General features: G+C 36.0%; 1 protein-coding gene across 4 annotated transcripts in view; it reads left to right on the top strand.

Moving 5' to 3' along the window:
• RIT2 (Ras like without CAAX 2) overlaps positions 1–20749 on the top strand; it is a 403371-nt gene that overhangs the window by 79220 nt on the left and 303402 nt on the right. For all 4 annotated transcript variants that reach the window (XM_072732273.1, XM_072732271.1, XM_072732272.1 and 1 more), the window contains exon 2: positions 1755–1811. In XM_072732273.1, the coding sequence (XP_072588374.1) occupies positions 1755–1811 (57 nt within the window). The remainder of the gene's footprint in view (positions 1–1754; positions 1812–20749) is intronic.

Raw genomic sequence — 20749 nt, 5'->3', positions numbered from 1 at the left:
ATATTTTGGAGGTAAAATAAAAATTCATGGAAACTATGCAAGATATGAGAGGGGAAATGTCCAAAGACATCTTCAAGATTTTAGCCTAGATAATTGATTATCATAAGGTGGATGATGAAGCTTTTGTCACTTAGTGAATAGGTACATATCTCTTCACTTTGAGTAGAGTGGGTAATCTCCTTTTAGTTCTAAAGTTACTAAGTCTGAGCTGTCTTTGAAATTTAGTTGATTGACTAGCCAAGCCAAAAGTTCATTGTGAGGCTAGGCCTCCAATCTCCGCACTCTAGTTGGGAGTAAACCAGCCAAGCAGTAAGAGATAGAGGATACTGCTCTTTTAAAAACTCACCAAAAAAAATCCAAATTTTCCTTGATATCTACTTAATAAACATGTTGCTTTCAGTTTGTTTACCTGAAATATTTAACTCTTTAAGTCATCTCTAAGAAATGTTAATTTTCATTTCAAAAATTTGCCCTAAACTGTCAAATTAAGAAATACTTTCATATGAAGACTTCCTTTGTCAATGCAAAGACAGGCAGTCAACACTATTAAAGTGTAAACAGAAATTCTTTATCACTGGGTCAGGTTCTGTTTCTTTGCATTTCTCAGCAGGTTTAGTCTAGTGCCTTGTGCAGGTTTGCTGAATTTAACTGTCTTCTCTGTTTTAAACATTTGCTGGAGCATGAACACATTGTTAAAAGAAACCAGGGCTGGACAGTAAAATGGTAAAAATAGATTTTTTCAGGAACTATTGCAATAAGGTTAAAGAGAACTCATTATAGACCCGGACTCAACTGTAAACACAAGGAAAAGTGGAGATTTATGGGCAAGGAATGGGGGGACAGGCAATGGTGGATGGATAATTACTAACAGGAGTAGGGGAATTCTTACCAATCAGACTTAAAATGATTCTTGCTGAAGACAGTCCAGGGGGATCAAATATCATGAGTGGGAGTTTCTCACCAACTTGACTTAGGATTCTTGCTATCACTGGGCTATGCAGGTCTAGCAAGGGCAAAGGAAGGAAGAGAACTACTATATACAAGTCTTTTTCCAAGTTTCTTGCTTTATTCAGCATCCTATTTGTCTCCTAATAATGGACATTTACATGAGGAAGCTATAATAGAAAAATTATGGATATTTTGTAAAATTATTGATTGGAAAAGAATGTGGAGAATTTGGAGGAAATATCCCCCAAAAGTAATGAAAATTAATAAAAGGACCTAAGTAGCAAAATAAAAGTGACAAACAATTTTAATGAAAAAGCTGGCTAAGGATAAAAACTCATATAATCATGTACCTTTAATGACTAATAGAGCCTCAGAGATTATCTCCTTATTTTAAACATGAGGGAGATAAGTAAGTCCCAGAATATGTATAGAACCTTTAGTAAAAGGTTCTCAACCAATACCAACTTTTACACCAAGGCAAGCCAAGAAGGATTCTATAGCTACTTTATATTCTCATTATGCCAAGAGCCTTATTTTTACTACAATGTAATTTTTATTAAAATACACTTAAAGTTTTGATATATTTATTCCAGAGAAGTATCTGGCATTATTTTCTTTCTAGAAAACCTTTTTTCTCCTCTAGAATTTTCTCTATCATTTGGTGGTTCATGTTGCATAATTAAACTAGTCACTCAGAGAAATAAGTCACTTACTAGATCTTATTAAAAGACTGATGAACTACATTGGTGAATAACTTATTGATGAATTGGTGAATTTTTATTAAATTGAATTTATTTTTTTTTCAGCAATGACAATGCAGTTTATTAGCCATCAGTTTCCTGATTATCACGACCCCACTATTGGTGAGTATGAGCCTCTTTTCTCTTTTAGACCAAATAAAGACAGTCTAAATAAGTGGCTGACAAATATCATTGATGTTTATGGAGAATAAGAAATATGTTTACATTATGACCCAGTACGCATACACATAAATATAGAGCTTATAAGCTACCATAATACAAGCTTTGAGAAACAGTATTTGTACCTACTTCTGACTGTGTACTCTCATATTTTTCATTCTATTCTATTTCTTCCTGATAAATGATGGCTGGAATACATTAAGTTGATTTCAGGATCCACTAATGGATATCTACCTGCATTTGAAAAGCTCTGCTCTGGATAATATAACTGATGTTGATTGTATGCTTATTTGGTCATTTGCTCACTTAGTGTCTGGATCCAGTGTCTGGATCTTCTATTGCAGAATTGGTTAACCATGTTAATGGTGCATTTGGAAAAGACTTTAGATACAGATATGTTTGTTCACCAGTCTCATCCGGTAAATGCGGAAACTGAGATCCAAAGAGTCAAAATATTGTTAGAGCCAAAAATCCAGGCATATTTCATTCTTCCTATCCAATTTTCTTTTTATCATGCTAAGAGCAAAAATACTACAATTAGGAACAAGTTTTCTTCCTCTCTCAAAGCAGAAAAGATGTTTTTAACGTTGCTTTACTCCTGCAAAGAGCTACTCTGAAGGATCAGTTGGAAATTCCCAGAGTCTGCTATAGGACTTTTTGTCTAGAAACATATTACTGTTGAAAACACATCAAATGTTAATTCATGGAAGAAGGAAAACACATAGTTCTGGACCCCTCATGGCTGCTTGGTTGCCTAGATTGTGAGCAATTTTGACTATACACCTCATCCCTTATCCTCTTTATTCCCTTTGTCTGAGTATCTTCTACCATCACTTCCATGGGGTATGATCCTCTAATTCCTATTTTGCTCATCAAGCAATTTTAATTCAAGGTCCTACTGTGTATATAAAATATTATCCTATATGTAATAAGATATAAGGTATCTGCCTGAATACTGCTGCTGAAATGAATAAAATGTACTCATTTTTAAATGTCCCACAATTCAGCAAGACTTCATCAGTTAAACCAATTAGTAAGATTTCAGTGCAGGAAATTTATGCATTGTTAATCAGAAAGCACTTCCTCAAGGAGTCTTACTTCTGAAGAGAAAATAATCACTTTGTAAAGTTTTAGAAGGAATCCTCTAAATCCATTTTCTAAATATCTTGCTTCTGGAATGCTGGTGACTTTGCATAACCCACTATGAATTACAGAAGAGGAGAAATCTCTAGTCTGGAAAATTCAACAGTATAATATATCATTTGTGAAATCAGAAATTCACTCTGTTGTTCATTACTTTTCATCATCGTTTAAGCTTTCTATGCTTTGGTATTTGAAAAAGCTACCTTTGCTCACCAGCCTCTCCCATCTACAGCTTGAATAGGACAATATATGTGAATAAATTATAAATGGCTCTTTCAAGAGGAAGAAATAAGAAGAATATGATGATGATTTCTTTAGATTTCCATAAAGTACATCCATCATTTGAAATTAAGCTAACTGGACATTCTGCACTAACAGACAGCTAAAATTGTACCTTTATCTGGCTATAAATAAAATAGCTTTAAAGGAAGAAGTTTGAAAGTGGAGACACAGAGCACTTTATTACTATCAATTCGATTTCCCATCATTTTATGTCTTGTCTTTTCTAATGAAAATATTGGTTAATAATTTTCCATTGGTATCCTGTTTGAGGAAGGTAAAAATCCCAATAATTTACTTTTCATCTGCTCAAGCTACATAACTATAACTCAGTCTGGCTGATTTAATGGCCCCTCAAGGGGAAATTCATATTAGTACATTTTGAAATCGTACAAATTAGAGAAGAATATACCTATTAAGGATACTTATTTCACAATTTATATAGGAAATGAATATTTTTTCAATTCTGTGCAGATTTGTTTGTCATCCTACTGACTGAGGTTTTTGAAGAGCTTTTCTCTGAAATGTTTGAAGGATTTGCATGTTTTTTTCTTCCTTACATTCATCTTAAAATTATTTTTCTTTCAAATCTACATCAATTCTGAAAATTTAGATTCCCTTTATTAACTGACAAGAATTAGGGATATTATCTGATACCAATGAATGTTGTACCCAAAGGCATAATTGCTTTTCTTAAGTGCCAACATTTTCAATCTTAGTAACCAATGGGTCTAGCATCTGCAAATCCACAGAAGATACCTATGAAAGGGATATTGAAAGGTATTGATTCTATTCTTTCATGAGAAGATTTCACTCAAAAATTAAATTAAGGAACTTAATTTAATTTAATTAGGTGCCAAATATGGATAAATTGAAGCTTTAATTTAATCTTTAAAATGAGTATATCTAAGCATTAGGCATTAAGTATGGTTTGATTTTTTTTCCATAGTAAAGTAATTATGGAATAATAAGAAATGTTTTGACCAAAGTCCTGATGTTCAACCCTTCATAATAAACACACGTTATTTTTTAATTAGTAATAAATCATTAGCAATAACTATTGCATGTAATTTGATCGGCAAAAAATTTAAATGCCTACATTGCCAAGCAATTTGCTTGTCCTCTAGAAATAAAAGATTAATACAGCACAGTTCAAGCCTTTAAGAAATTTTCAACTCAAAAAGAATTCAGGCAAATACACAAATATTTATGTTATCTATGAAGTTAGTTATTACTATAAAAAAGAAGCAAAGTGCTGAGAGGTTTTGAAAGGATGGGGAGGAAGTTCAGTGACCCCCTCTTAAAGTTGTATTCACTGTGATTTCAGATCACAGTTTCCAATGTTTAAAAGCCAAGAGAGGAGGTGTCTGGGAGGTTCAGTTAGTTAAGTGTCTGCCTTCAGCGGGGGTCCTGAGGCAGGGGTCCTGGGATAAAGCCCCACACCAGGCTCCCTGCTGGGTGAGGAGCCTGCTTCTCCCTTCCTGCTCCCCCTACTTGTGCTCTCTTTTTTTCTATCTCTATCAAATAAATAAAATCTTTAAAAAATTCATTAACTAATTAAAAAAAAAACCCAAGAGATTCCTGCTGTCCATTCTAGAATTCAGGATCCTTTGAGGAGACTTTTCAGAGAAGTCCGAATTTCTCAAAGACTTGAGTTATTTGAGAAAATGACCTAGGATGCTTTGTTTTGCTATGTCCTTTAAATTTTATTGTAACTTGCTCAAAATTAAAAATCTTATTGTATGTAATTTTAGTTTAATATCAATTGGATATCAAATTTTTTTTTGAAATACAGTACAGTGTTCCTTTCCTCAAAACCAACAATATAAATATCAGGTTCTCATTTGTAGACTGTATATTTAGTTCAAATGATTATTATTTAGTTCAAATGATTATTTAGTTCAAATGATTATTGATATCTTTATATGTTGAGAATTGTTTCTCTTCATGTTTTATTGGTAATCAAATGAAGGCAAACCTGTGAGCATAGGAAACCAGGTAACTTTACTTGGCAAATTATATGGGTGGAAACAAGATATAGCATCAAATAGATTGCTCTGAATAAGAGATTTGATACTGGATGGAAAATTTTGAACCATGAAGGATTTGTGTTCCCTCTCAGTTACACAGCATCATAACTTTGATCAAGTCATGTACATAATTAGTAATTATCTCTCACTGTCCTCAAAGAGTAATGTTTTGGCCTCCCTTCTCTGCAAGCCTATAAAATTTTATCACATAGATATTTAGCACCTATTATGTGCCAGGTACCATACTATACATGGATATATAGAGATAAAAACACAAGTGCTTTCGAAGCACTCCCAGTTAGGTGGAAAAGATAAATTAGCAAACAAGATCATGCAATGAGTTCATGATATAGAAAAACAGAAGATGCAGAAGAAGGGCAATGTGGGAACATCTCACCTGACCTGAAGGGGAACAAATACGTGGAGAGAAACTATTCCCCTTACTGAGTTTTGAAGATGGATAGAAGTTAGGCAAGTGAAGGAAGGAAGAAAAGACGTTCCCAGAAGAACAAAAAATACAGGCACCCAAGTAATATGATACAACATGTGACTGAGTTGGGGCATTTCTGGAATTAGAAGTCCTAAAGATGAAATAATAATGATACAATGTGCAGAGTTGCAAGAGGGTGGGAAAGACTCCAGGTCTTTAAACATCTGACTAAAGGTTTAAATATCTACAGTCCTGTACTCTTATCTGAGATAATATATATATATATATATATATATATATATATATATATATATATATATTATATTATTGACAGTCCACTTAACTTTTACATTTAGATAGCTCTGTGGCAGAAAAGAGTAAACCTCAAATTTAGCTAGTAATGGATTATCTTTAATAGACTTTTACTTCTTTTAGGATTATTTATCATAGGAAGCCTCTTTATCCACAGGATTTCATGCCAAAAACCCAACAGAATTCTTGATACCTATCTCAACTTGTCCTATATTAATCACTCAGCAAATTCTGTTGTTGCTACCTCCTAAAAATATCTTGAAACTGTCCCCATCTCTCTGTAACCACCATTGCCTTCTTATTCTAAGCTATCCCCCATTTCCAATTTAGACTAGCTCTTCCAGTTGTTTTTTACACGGAGTCCAGGAATATCTTTAAAAACACAAATTTGCTCTTCTTAACATTTTCCAGTGTTGCCAGTTATTATTAGGATGAAGAATAAAATTCTAAGAATAAAGATTCTTATGGTCTTGCTACTGTTGCTTACACACTTGTCACATTCCACCTCCTTTTGGGTTTCAACCAAATCTACCTTATTTTAGATGAACAAACTTCCTAAGCCCCTTTCTGCCTCGAAACATTTATGCATATATTTTAGCCCTAAAGGCTCTTTACCTCTCCACTCTCCATATTTGCCTGGGTAGGTCATACATTGGTCCAGTTTCAGCTTAAATATTGCTTCCTTAAGAGTCCTCTTTGATTACCTGGAATAAAAATATGTTCTACTTTCATACATTCATTCAGAACCTTGACTATTACCTTAACATCACTTATCAATATATAACTAAATAACCTTTTAAATTATTTGTTTAATTAAAGTGTCATAAGGATAGGAACTTCAATATATTATTCACTAGTGTTTCCCCAGACCTTGTGTTATGCCAGGCATATAGTAGATGCTCAATAAATATTTATTGAATAAAGACTGGATGAATAAATATTTCTAGAAAAGAATTAATTGCTTTTACATTTTGCTACAGTTAACTTTAGAGTCCTAGGGAGTGATTAGATTAATAATTAATCAAAAGTGTGTTAGTGTCTTCCCTAGAAACTCCCTATACATGTTAATGGCTATTTCTTGACCTGAAATGGTTACCAGAAGAAAATTTCTTTGAAAAATTAAAAGCACTATACTAATGTCAATTATAATTTCTTCTGCTTTCTCTTTTTACTATTTCTCCTCTTCTTCTCTATTCAATGTTAATTTATTAACACATATTTGTTGGGTAGCTACCATGATTTGGGCATTGTACAAGGCATGGTAATGAATGGTACCCAAAAATAAGCAGGAATGCATTCCTCACTGAGCCTCTCTGCCTAATTTTATTTCATTATCCGTAAGAGTTGATAATTTTTCTTTATCCAGAGTCAAATTATCCTTTTTCCCTCATTGCATTAGGATAACTTGAGGTCATTGTATAAGTAAATCAATCACATAATTTGATTAGAAGAAAATTGGTCTTAAGGACCTATCCAATTGTTTCTTTGGGTTGCTTTTTCCTGCAGAAAGAAAACAACTTTCACAACCCAGGAATCAGTTATCACTTTGTAATCTACCTGTCTAAACATTTATTCGGTTCTTATGGTGTCCAGAAATCCATATGACCAACAGGTTTCCAGCTATACTTACCTATCCTATCTTCAAGGTACATATTCTTTTATAATTGACTCAGCTGTGAATGCTTTTCCTCTTTTAGTGTTTTAGACCTCCAATTTCACTTACAGACCATGCATGAATACTGCATAATGCATTCACCTGAAAGATTTATATTCTTTCTGAACAATTGGTAAAGACTGTAACAAGCTCTAAAAGAAAAGAAGAAAATGTCATATAGAGATTTAAGTCTTCCTGAATGATTTAGGAAATTCAAAAAAAAAAAAAAAAGCAAGGGCTTCACTTAGGTGGCAAAGTACATCAACAATATGGACAGGTCATCTGTGGATAGCACCATGTCTAATGATTATGATTGTACCACAATATGTGAGTGTGAAAAATATCAATGTGATTAGACCGGTGTAGGAGAACGATACCACATTAAGTATACATTTCTCAGTATCTTTGCTGAAACACAAAATTCCTAAGCTAAGAATTTTAAAGAAATAGTGTGTTTGAATCAACTGAAATGGTCTGCTTAGTGTCTAAAATGTACACTAATAGAGTCACCTCTTTGTGTCACTAGAAAATCCCTGTTAAAATGTAAATGCTCAGGGGAGAGGTAATGCCCAGAACCATCAGGAGTCATTTATACATTAGCATGGATTAATGTGTCTGATTATTCTAGTGAGCAAACCACAATACCATGGTCCTTAGAGCAGCACTGAAGGGATAGCATGAGATTTGGAGAAGTGGAAGGTATTATTACCAGGTAGAATAAGTGCCAGAGTATAATTCTTGAAGGAAATTAAGGTTTAAAAAACTGAAATTGAAGGACTGCATTAGTAGCTCTGGAATGCCAAACATATTAGAACAGAAAGGAGGTAAGTATGGAATCAGATCAGAAATTGAACTCTGTTTTCACTCTGCCCCCTGATTTTCTTTCCACTCATCCTGTAACTCTCTCTTGTTTGCTATTCTCCAGCCACACCAGTCTTCCTTCAGTTCCTGAAATATCCCAAGCAAGCTCTTCCTTGAGTTTTAGCTTTTGTCAATATGCCATTGTCTACCTTGAACACCTTTCCTCTGCTTTTCACTACAAAGTTCCGTTTCATCCTTTAGCACTCTGCTTGTATATCACCTCCCCAAAAAGGTCTTCTTTTCCCAACTTACCTCAATTAGCTGCTCAACACATAAATCCCCACCACCTGTGTAACATACAAATTTATTCTCAATATCAACACGTGTCTTTTCTCCTTAATAATATTTATTAAATTCCACATTGAAAACTGTGCTGTTTTTTGTCTGTCTTTCCATGTGGGATATAGGCTTAATGATGGTAGGGACCATGTCTACCTTGTTCACTGTATTTTACACAGGACCTAGCACAGTGAATGGTTTACAGGGAATGCTGAAAATACTTGCTGAATTAGAGAATGTGTGAATGACTTTGGTGTCCTCTTTTCCCCTCTTATCTGCATTATATTCCATAATCACAGAATTTCAGATCTCTTTCCTTTCTCATATTTGATGTAGTATGCTAAGCACTGCCCAGGCTAAACCCAAACATTTGCTTGTTCTGAAACAGCATTGGGTCAACTGAGCATGACCATGCTTCCTGGTCTCACTTTAGATATACCTCAAGTGGGCTTTGAGTTAAGCTCAGCAAATACATACAGGTCATTGTATACTCATTTTCTAACACCTCTAATACCAGCAACTTCTCCCATCTTCACACTCTCTATGGCCTTGCTTATTTCTGAGGTCAAATGCTCTACCACTGAGCTATACCCCCGACCTTGCTTGTTTCTGTACTGAGAAAAATTGAAGCAATCAGAAGGTAAATTTCCAAAGAGTCTCAACCCTAAGAATCTTCCAAAGCTACCCACCTCTCTACATCCATACTTAGTCCTCCTACTAATTTCATTACTTAGATATCCATGTTCCTATATAAGTTTGTACCACACTTTCCAGTCAGTAGATCCCATCCTCCTCTTCTGCTGAAGAATCCCACTCAAGTAAATTTTTTTTCTCTTTTCTGGAGCATTTTGCATCATCATAAAAACATGCTGCTATGTCTTGCATCTTAAATATTAAAAAGAATTTAATTTTTGATTGATTTTTCTCTGCCATTACCACCACATTTTCCCACTATCTATGCTGTAAAGCCCCTCAAAGAGTTGTTTATATCCTCAGTTCTAATTCTTCTCTTACTTTCTTCAATAAACTCTAGCCAGATTTTCAATCCTATCACTCCACTGAAATTGCTTTAATCAAGGTCAGTTTGACTCTATAGGGGATAATCCAATGGCTGATTTTCATTCTATCCATTTTGATCTACCAGTAGCACTTGATATGGTCTACCACTCTCAGATTTCATCCAAACCTCTTTATTTAAAAATTTTTTTTTTACTTGACATCCACTTTTGGTTTTCTTCTAACTACTATGTCAGCTTCTCTGACTCCTGGCTGGCTCTGGTTCTTCCTTTTCTCCTGGATATTGGAGTGACTGTAAGACTCAGTGCTTGGTCCTGTTATTATCTTTCTATCCACATATTCTTTGTTGGTGATCTCCTTCAGCTTGGATGTTATTTATATGCCACAACTCAAGAATGTTATCTCGAACTCTTCTTTCTTTCCTGAATTCTAGACCTATATGTCTAGCTTTCTATTCAGCTCTGCCATTTGGATTCCTAATAGACTCTGTCAAAAACTGACTTCTATTTTTTTCCACAAAGGAAAAGAATTTTTTTTTTTCTTTATAGCCTTTCCTATTTCTATGGCAATCCCATCATTCAGGCCTAAAACTTTTAAGTCTACTTTGAATCCTTTCTTTGTCCATACAACATGCCCTCAGGAAATCCTGTGGGCTTTTTCTCTCAAAATATATCCCACATCTGCTTATTTCTCACTATTGCTCCTGTTACTATCTTGGTATACACCAGCAGAATCTCCAGGATGGATTATTACTCTAGCTTCTAAGAGGTCTCTCTGCTTTTACTTTTATCCTGCTCTCCAGTCTATTTTCACCACAGCAGGCAAAATATTATTTTTAAAAAGTTAATCTACATTATATCACACTGTTCAAAACCCTTCAGTAGTTCCCTATTTCACTGGGAGTAAAAGCTAACCTCTTGGCAAAGGCCTTAGAAGTCCTCAGAAACAACATCCCCTGCTCCTCTGACTTTATTTCTTACAGTTCTTCCTCATTCATTTGATTTCGGCCACATAAATCTCCTTGTTCTTTCTGGAACATGCCAGATAATTTCTAATCTTGGCCTGTTCGCACCTGATTTTCCCTTTCTGAGAACATTCTTTCCATGGGATACTCACAGAGCTAACCTCATTACCTACTTCAAGTCTTTCCTTTGGGTATGGATGCTTCTTTTCAGTCAGGCTTATAGTAAACACCACCAGAACTCCTGATTACACTCACTATCTTCATTTTTCTCACAGCATATATCACCTTTTTATTCACTATAGTTACATTTGTGTTCCTTAGCTAGAACATAATCTGTTTTGGTCACAAAAGACTCCCAAGAATCTAGATCACTGCCTGGTTCATAGGAGCTGATCAATAAATTGAATGAATGAATGTTTAAAATACTGACCTTTCAACCTTGAATAAATTAGCATACATTGCTGACCTTTCCTCATCTATAAAGATGAGATGATGACACTATTTCTCATAATTGTTCTGTGAGATAATATATATATGACTGCTTCACACTCTGCTCAAGACAAAATGAATATTGTAATTTCCTCAGTAGAAGTCAATTGAACTGTAAGATAAAAATGATAATAAGGAAAGCTGTCAGGAAAAGACCACCTAGATTTTGTGCTTTTTTTTGAAGACCCAGAGAATCCATGCTGGACAGATGGTAAAGTAACCAGAATGACAATTTATTAACTTACAATGATGTTACTGTCACTGCAACTGGAATTACTCAAAGCATGTATGCTTGTATGCTTATGAACATTTTTCCTGTGGCCAGCCTACATAAAGGAGAACAAATCATAATTACAAATCCCTGATTCAATTTACCATATAAAGTCTCTATCAAAAAAAAAAAAGAGTAGATATGAGCAGCATACCATCTCCATGACAGCTATCTTACATGGAAATATAAAAGTTGCCTGTTAGGCATTGAATCAGTCCAAAGGGAGTTAGTTAATAGAACTGGAAGTTTAATGATGTCAGGCTAAGAACAAGGGACATCACCAGGACCACACTGGTTTTGAGCTGGAGGCTACAGCACCTCCTTCTTGGCTCCAGAGTGGACTATTCTTAGATCATTCCTGGAAATAATTGAAATAACACCTGCTGTTTTCTCAGTATATATGATAAACTAATCCCCTTCTGAATGACATTCACTGAATTGACATTCATTGTTTATTTAAATTAACATAATCTTTTTTCTATTGAGTTCTGTGGGTTAGGGGTAATTATGACTCTTTCAGGTTGTGTTGCCTATTAATATTCTCACTTACATTCATTCTTTAATAAATAATGAATAAGCACCTAATGTGTACTGTGTACTCTTTTGGGAGCTGGGCTATAGTCATGGACAAGACAAAATTTCTGCCCTCATAAAGATTATAATTCAGTGGAGGAGAAGATCACTCAAACTAATAAATAAACACATAATGTCAGGAGGATAATTTGGGGACATATTTTATTTGAGTGTAATCACACGTTATCTATTTGATTGGCAGTCGCTTCCATGTATAGTCAAGTTCTTGCTAGCTCACTTGGTATAGCATCCAGAAATACTCCTACCTCTTTAAGAAAAACACTGATAAAATTTTGAATATGAAATGAGGAAAAAGCTTTGGAATGGACCACTGCAGGTGAGCAGCTCTGAAGCTTCAGGTTTTTTTTTTTTTTATGTCACAGTCTATTGGCCTGAACCAAGTGCTGTCACTTTGACTAATTTTACGAAACTATTTGATTTTGTGCTTACATTGCTAGAGCACCTTCCTACCAAATCATAAAGAGGTTAAAAAAAAAAAAGTTGGGTGGGGAGAAAGTTCACATTGGCACAAACCCAGCAACACTGCAACAAATTTGCAATTCTGGACTGTGTGTGTGTGTAAGGTTGCAAAGAGAATTTTCTCCCTTTAGCTACCGAAATTAATAATATTATTGACTCATTGTAAATAAGGTGAACCCTATACCACTAAAGGCCAGTCCTACCACCTCATATGTGAAACGCTAATGAATATGGATCTGGCTTTAAATACCGTGTGATTCCCAGCTGTTTGCCCCAGGGAAGATACTTACATTCCTACATTGGACTCTATTTCTCCACCTGAAGAATGAAAATAATAACTATTCCTACATAAAGCTACTATAAGGATTAGTTGAGATAGTAGATGTGAATTGCCCAGCATAGAACATAGTATACTGTAATCATCCCATAAATCTAAGTACTGTTAGTGCATAAATAAGTAAATCTTAGTATAAAGTACTGCTGTTGAAGAAGGTCATCAAGAAGACATGACCTCTGGTTGACCTGAAAACCTGCCTGGGGCAACAGGGGGCTCCTCACTCCTGTCCCTCTCTTTGGAATGTTTCATAGTCCATTTGTATCACTGGAGACATTTCAAGGATGCAGTCTTGAGAGAGTAATGCATTATTGACACCATCTGGATGGTAACACATGAATGAGCCTAGTTAAGGCCTCTATATAAACTCTCAAGATGTTGGCAGGCAGGTCCGGAGAGCTGCTCGTCTTGCAGAAGCCTAACCTCAGTTTCTGTAAGTTCCCTTGTTTTTTTAAAATTGCCACCTACTAATCTTAATATTCTGACTCTTTCTTCGGTTTTTCCATGGCCTCCATGGACAAGGGTCATTTTCTGAACCAACAATTGGGGAGCCAGCCAAAAGATCAGAGAAATGGGTTGGAGGAAATAGGCAGCCCTGGGGGAAGTCCCAAATTGGCCATTGGCCTCTGTGTGGGGAGGGGTGGCCCATGTACCTGCTTCTGGACACCGTCTCATGCATATGGTGATGCCCCCCAAACAACTGCTCTCTCTTGTTTGAGGAACTGTGCATAGACACCGTGGCAAAGGAGGGAAATGCATGGCTGTGCAAAGGGATGGACCTTTCACGGGTGCTTCAGTTGGCTACTGATGTGCAACTAGAAGCAGAAACTATAGGTGGAAGGCTGGAAGAAGTGCTAAGATTAGAGAAGGGTGTGGGGTTGTTACTAATCTGCTGGCCTCAGGGCTGGCAGGCAAGGTGGGGGAGCAGGAGAATAAAGTGGAGACCGTAGAGTGGCATTTTGCAAAGCTAGGAGGACACAAAGTGCTGCAGATTAAGGTTTGAGAGTTTGTGACAAAACCTAGTTGAATAGCTAAGAGGTGGAATCCCCAGGGAAATGAGGAACATACAGGTGAGGATGTTCAAGTAATTAACAAAGAAAGAGATGAAGAGTTCCATGCAGTGTGACCCCTCATACAAAGAAAACTTTAATAATTATCCTAAACTTCTGATAATAAATATACCCTTAACATTTTAGAAGAAAAAAAAACACATGTTCTTTATTCCTTGACGATGTCAAGCTCCACCTCTTTGAAATGTATACACCCCATGAGATAACTAAACCTACCCTAAATTGCTTGAGTCTGAAGGGGAAGTGTGTGTTTGGGGGTGGGGGGGACGCTTTTAAAAAAATAGACCTATACAGAACTCTTTGCCCAAAATCTAGTCCACAGCAAAGTTATGTAACAACAATGTTCTTATTATTATTATCAATGCAGTTGTGAGATAGCACCATAACCATGGCAACGTCTAGTTAGCCATCTGTGACAACTGTATTCAGCTGACTAAAATGATCTGCGGTCAACCTAAGCAAGAAGACATGCACCAATTCTGTCATTTCCTGTAGATATAGATGCCCTTGAGGAAAATCACATGCCTACAACAGAAATACTTCTCAACATTTCTTTTTATACTCAGTAGTTATAATAAGTGGAAACTTAGTATGGAGTCCAATGACTTGTATTAATACTGTCATTTTTTTCCCCAGTAGTTTAAAGACCTCTTTAGTATTCTGTTGGCTCCTAAGGAGCACCCTTCCTTAAACAATTATAATAAAAGAGGGGCACATGGGTGGCCCAGTCGGTTAAGCATCTGCCTTTATCTCAGGTCATGACCTTGGGATCCTGACACACTGGGCTCCCTGCTCTGTGGGCAGTCTGCTTCTCTCTCTCCCTCTGACCCTTCCTTCTGCTCTTGCTCAGATAAATAAGTGGAATCATCTTCTTTTTTTTTTTTTTTTTAAAGAAATACTCCTATTGGCATGACCTAAAAATTGGCTGATGGCTATAACTTGTGATCAAAAAAACTATTTTAAGCATATCTTAAAAGAACTAACACAACTTGTTCACTGTCTCCAATTCTCTAATCTCAATTAAAAAAAAAAAGATGGCAAGTGTATAATATTCTCAGGAAAAACTTTCAGAAGTGTAGTGTTCCTCTTGGTATTTCCATCTTTTAGTGTTGTGTAGATCTACTTACTCAATGCCATATGTTTAGAAATTTGTAGAACTAGAATTCAAACCTATCTTTTTAACTCAGTCACAGCTTTTAACTATTGTCTCCTAATTTACGCTGTCTTCAAAGAGAATCTTTATTAATCATGGCTGATTTGACTTAAGACTCTTAATTTAACTGGTGTAACTTTAACTACTATGTTAAAATGATTCCTGTAGAATAGAGGTCAACAGTTTTAACATTTCACATCAAAGTTGTCCATATCAGCATGTATTGACTCAGCATGAAATGAGAGACCTTTAGAAATTTTTGGTTTGTTAGAGTCATGTAAATAATCAAATTGAACATGTCCTACATCTATCCATGTTCTACAATTTTCTTCCTTTATTTATAGACTGTCTCATAGCATGCATCCTCACTAGGACAAAGATATTCTTTTGACGTAGACTAGTTCCCTGACTCAGCTATTTAAGCTAGTGTGTGTATGATTTACCTAGGGGAAGAAACACAACCTTCTTTTATAAGTTCATGTTACAGTATGTCCTGCACAGATTAGAAATTGCATACTGTAAAGGGACTAGATTAGATGTCAGAAGCACAGAGTCCAAATTAGTATGTTTTCAAGTGAGTCTTTGAGTGGCAGACATTATTTTAAAGATTTTTCTTTAAAAAAGAAACACCTGTTTTGAGGCAAAAATTAGCTATGTGGAAAATCAGTTTGAAAATTATGAAGTGCCACAGCAATGAGAGCAACTGTTTTTATAATGGACCATGTTACCATTATCTTATTTGTCGTGTAACATGACAGGAATAAATTTTCCAGACATGTAGTTTGTCTATGAAACTCAGACATATTTGCCAAGTTGTTAGGGGTTAGAATCATGCCCACCCTAAGCGAAGGTGACTTCTTGTCATACTGACTTGGCTATCCAAATATTTCATATATTTTTTAAATACCTTCATTGTTCTTATTTAGATGCTGGATAGTAGCATTTTTTTTAAAAGAAAATTCATGTTCCTTTATATCTTCCATCTAGGAATAATGAAATTTCCCTTTCTCAGAACCAAGTTAACTAAAGGAAACTGCTCAGCAATGGTCATGAGGGAGAATAATAGACTAAGAAAGGCAAAGGCTCCAATTAACAGCATGTGGTCGGCGCAGCTACCTTACACTTCCATATATTCCCCCCTATGTTAACTTTTGAAGTTGTGTATTTCCAGTGAGTTGCTCCTTTGTCCTCTTTGCTATCATCTTTTTGAGAATTGTCTATGCTAGTTGTTTCCGCCTTCTAAATTCCTATTAGCTCTTCAAGCTACTCTAATCTGGCTTCCACAACTAATATTTGACTGGCGGGGGTGGGGGGAGCCCTAAATCTTCATCATGCTCTAAATCCAAAAAACATTGATCGTCTATTTACTCTTCTCAGGTGCAACCAATACTGCTGATGAGGACCTTGTGGAAGCCTTAATTTTCTTCGACGTCCTAAACTCCTGGTTAAGTTTTCAGGCAGTCCTCTGCTGCATTTGAAAACTCCTCCTCCTATATGTAGCCATGATGTCTAGACAATCCTCAAGGTTTAATCATAGACTCTTTCCTCACTTTTGGCTCTCTTCCTAGGCAATCTCTCCCATTAGCATGGTGTTTATCAGAATTAATATGCCTCTAATGCCTACATTTGTATATCTAACATATAAAGGACTATGTCCAACTTCTTTCCTCACCTCTAGACCTGCATATACAACTACTAGCTTGACCTCTATAGGGTGTCCTGATGTGTATCAGTTTTGACTCTTTCAGATTAAACTCATGATCTGACCTCTATTGAAAATGTCTTCCTGCAGTATTCTGTGTCAGTGAATGACACTGCTATTCACCTAGTAATTCAAACTCCAAAACTAGGAGTCTCCTTAAGTCTTCTTACTTACCACTTATAGCCATATTAACATTGATCTAATACATTTGCACTATCATAAAGACTACAGCTCCTCTCTCTTAAATTATTCCTACAGCTTTCTCACTGAGGGCATTGTATCATCCTTCTCATGCTCCAGCTTCTCCTTATCCCTACCCTGTAGCTAAAAAAAATAAGGCGAAAATTTGTAATTGTAGAATAGTGTATATCTACAGTAGCTTACTTTATACAAATATTATATAATCTTTAACCATCCCTTGGACTATCCCCTGGACTCCAGAGATAATGACTAATATTGGCTAGGAAAAGCTGCTATGCCTTCACATAATCCCATATCTGAGAAAAAGATCTAATACTGCTTTTTATGTCTTCTTATATATATAAGTGATTTTGGATCAGATGCAACTTTCTACAATTTGTGTTTTTAAGTCAAAAATCTGTCTTAGAGCTGGTCATGTCAGTAGATAGAGAACTTGTCAGGTCAGAGCATAGCTATGTCAACCTTACTAGCTAACAGGTAGTATTTCAAGCTATATCCTACATATCATAGTCTTTTTGATATGTAACTATGGATGATTAAATTATTTCTAAGTGATTTTTAGCTACTTCCTAAGGATGGATGACTTATTTCTACCTTTTCTCACATATAAGCAACAATGCAATAAACCTCCTCCTTGGGTATGTATATGTTTCTGTAGACTACAGACTCCTATATAGAAATTGCTAGGTCATAATGCACATGAATTTTACATTTTAAAGAAAAATCACAAAATTACCCTTGGAGCAGATATATTAAATTCCCTGTTGGTGTATGTCCGGCTTCATCCCCAAATGAATAATTATTCAAGAACTAACAAAAAATAATTATTCTCCCAACACTAATAGCCATCACTGCCTTGCTCAACCTATACTTCTACAGACGACTCACAGCACCGCACTTACCATATTCCCATCCGCAAACAACATAAAAATAAAATGACAATTTGAACATACAAAAAAGACAACCCTCTTACCCCCACTAATTATTATCTCTACTATATTACTTCCACTAACACCTATACTATCTATTCTGGACTAGAGTCCTTAATTTTTATAGCTCGCTCAATACTAAAAATTCACTTTTTACTTTCGGCCAAATGAATGAAATATATCATTGATTTTTTTAGTTGCCTTAAACATGTTTTGAATTCAAAGCATAACCTATGGAAGTGTGTACAAAATAAAGTACCAATCACTCATTTATCACACAGTAGCCACTCACATGCAACACATAACTAAGATGGCATAGAGTCAGCATCTCAGAAACCTCATCATCCTACCTTCGAATAACTGCCCTCTCTAGAACTTAAAATTCATTAGTTTTCTTAACTCATGAATACAAGCAAACATCCCTAAACATTCAACTTAATTTTGACTGTTTAATACTTCTATAAATGAAACTGTATAGTCTGTATTATTCTGCATCTGGCTTCTTAATATTTTCTGTGAAATTCATACTAGTTTTGCATGAAGCTATAAAAATTAATTTTTGCTTCTATGATATGACCCTGTACAGATTCCAAAATGTTCTATTGCTATTTACATATGTAGTTTTCATGAGTTTTTCTACTTAAATAATTTTTTAAGATTTTATTTATTTGACAGAGTGAGAGAGTGCAAGCAGGGGGAGCAGGAGAGGAAGAGGCAGGCTTCCCATGGAGCAGGGAGCCCGACACAGTGCTAGGACCCTGGGATTATGACCTGAGCTGAAGGCAGATGCTTAACTGAGCCACCCGGGCTTCTCAATAATTTATTTTTTTAATAGAATAGTCTGGTCCATTCACTTTTTAAAAAAATTAGTGCTGTATTTGGAAACATTCCTGCTGCCTTATTTTATGTTTTCTATTCACTGTTTTTTTTTTCCTTCAGTTTTATTCCCACTTTTCCTCCTTTTTCAAGTATTATTCAGTTCTTAATCCATGGAGCAACTAACTCTTTCTTGGCAAATTAAGGGATTATTATAATGCTTAACTCTTCACTTCTAGATTTTTAAGTCAGGAATAAAGTTTCCAAATCTGATAATAACTTCACATATTATCTGGAGTCTGGATATCTGAGTCAAGGTGCCAGTATAGTCTGGTTTTTAGGTGGCTTACCCCCCCCCCATCCTACTATTGTAGAAGGAGAGCTAGCTCCCTAACTCTTAACAAGGGCATGATTCCATTCATGAGGATGTACCCTCATGACCTATCACCTCCAAAAAAATAATACTTATAAATACTATCACATTGGGGTTTCAACATATGTATTTGAGGAGACCCTAACATTTTGTTTATCATAATGACTTTTCCTGGCATTTTGGAGAATAAATGTCTTTTTAAGCTGTAAGTTGGCTGCTCTTTGTCAACCTTTTAAGCTTTCCTGGGTATGACTCTCTCCCCTTTCTCTCTGCCCTTAAGTAATACTACCTATTTGTACTAAATACAATGCCTTTCCTCCATGCACAATGCTCCTTCACAAAGTGATCTAGAAGTTTAAAATGGGGCAGCCCTGGTGGCACAGCGGTTTAGCGCCACCTGCAGCCTAGGGTGTGATCCTGGAGACTCTGGATCAAGTCCCACGTCAGGCTCTCTGCACGGTGCCTGGTTCTCTCTCTCTGCATCTCTCTCTCTCTCTCTCTCTGCATATCTCTCTCTCTCTCTCTCTGCATCTCTATGAATAAATAAAATCTTTAAAAAAAGGTTTAAAATGTTATGCCTTGTTCCACCTCCACATTTATTTATTTATTTTTAAAGATTTTATTTATTTATTCATGAGAGAGAGAGAGAGAGAGAGAGAGAGGCAGGCAGAGAGAGGCAGAGACACAGGCAGAGGCAGAAGCAGACTCCTCACAAGGAGCCCGACGTGGGACTCGATCCTGGGTCTCCAGGATCACACCCTGAGCCGTAGGCGGCGCTAAACCGCTGCGCCACCGGGGCTGGCCCACCTCCACATTTAAACTCATTTTTTGGCTTTGCTTAGTTAACATCTATTCTTGCTTCAGAACTCATCACAAATATCCCTTCTTTGAGGATAAGTTGGCCCCCCTCCCATCCATTTACCCTGAGACACCAGGTCTTCATGAATGTGACCACTGGTTTCAAGATCATGTTTGCTTTTGAAATCCTAGAGCCCTGAAACTCAATTTGTATTTGTGGAGCCAATTTAGATCTCTTTAGTCCACAAGAGAAGCTTAGTGATCAAATTATGGCAGCATTTCATATACACAGCCTAGAGCTGATGAACCTTGAAGAAACCAAAAAGGACTTTTTTTATGAAAGATATTCAAAAGAGAACCTGGAATCCCTTGTCAAACTCCATTTACCTTTTTTTCTTTACCCATCCGCAATTGTAATGCACTTACCTAGTTTCCTAGACCACAACATTAGGTACCAAAAATTTTAGTGGAATAATAGATTATACTGATAGTCATTCTTACAGTACTAAAGTCATAGCCATGAAAGAGCCAAATGAGTCCAAAAACCCAATGCTTTGGGTCTTTTTAATGCAAAACAAAACAGTTATGGTACAGAAATGTTTTTTTAAAAAATGGCAGTATGGGACACCTGGGTGGCTCAGCAGTTGAGCATCTGCCTTTGACTCCAGGTGTGATCATGGAGTCCCAGGATCCAGTCCCACACTGGGCTTCCTGCATGGAGCC

This window comes from Vulpes vulpes, chromosome 13 (genome assembly GCF_048418805.1).
Source record: "Vulpes vulpes isolate BD-2025 chromosome 13, VulVul3, whole genome shotgun sequence".
NCBI classification, from domain to species: Eukaryota; Metazoa; Chordata; class Mammalia; order Carnivora; family Canidae; genus Vulpes; species Vulpes vulpes.
Note: the sequence above shows the minus strand (reverse complement) of the source record. Positions and strands in the feature narration are given on the sequence as shown.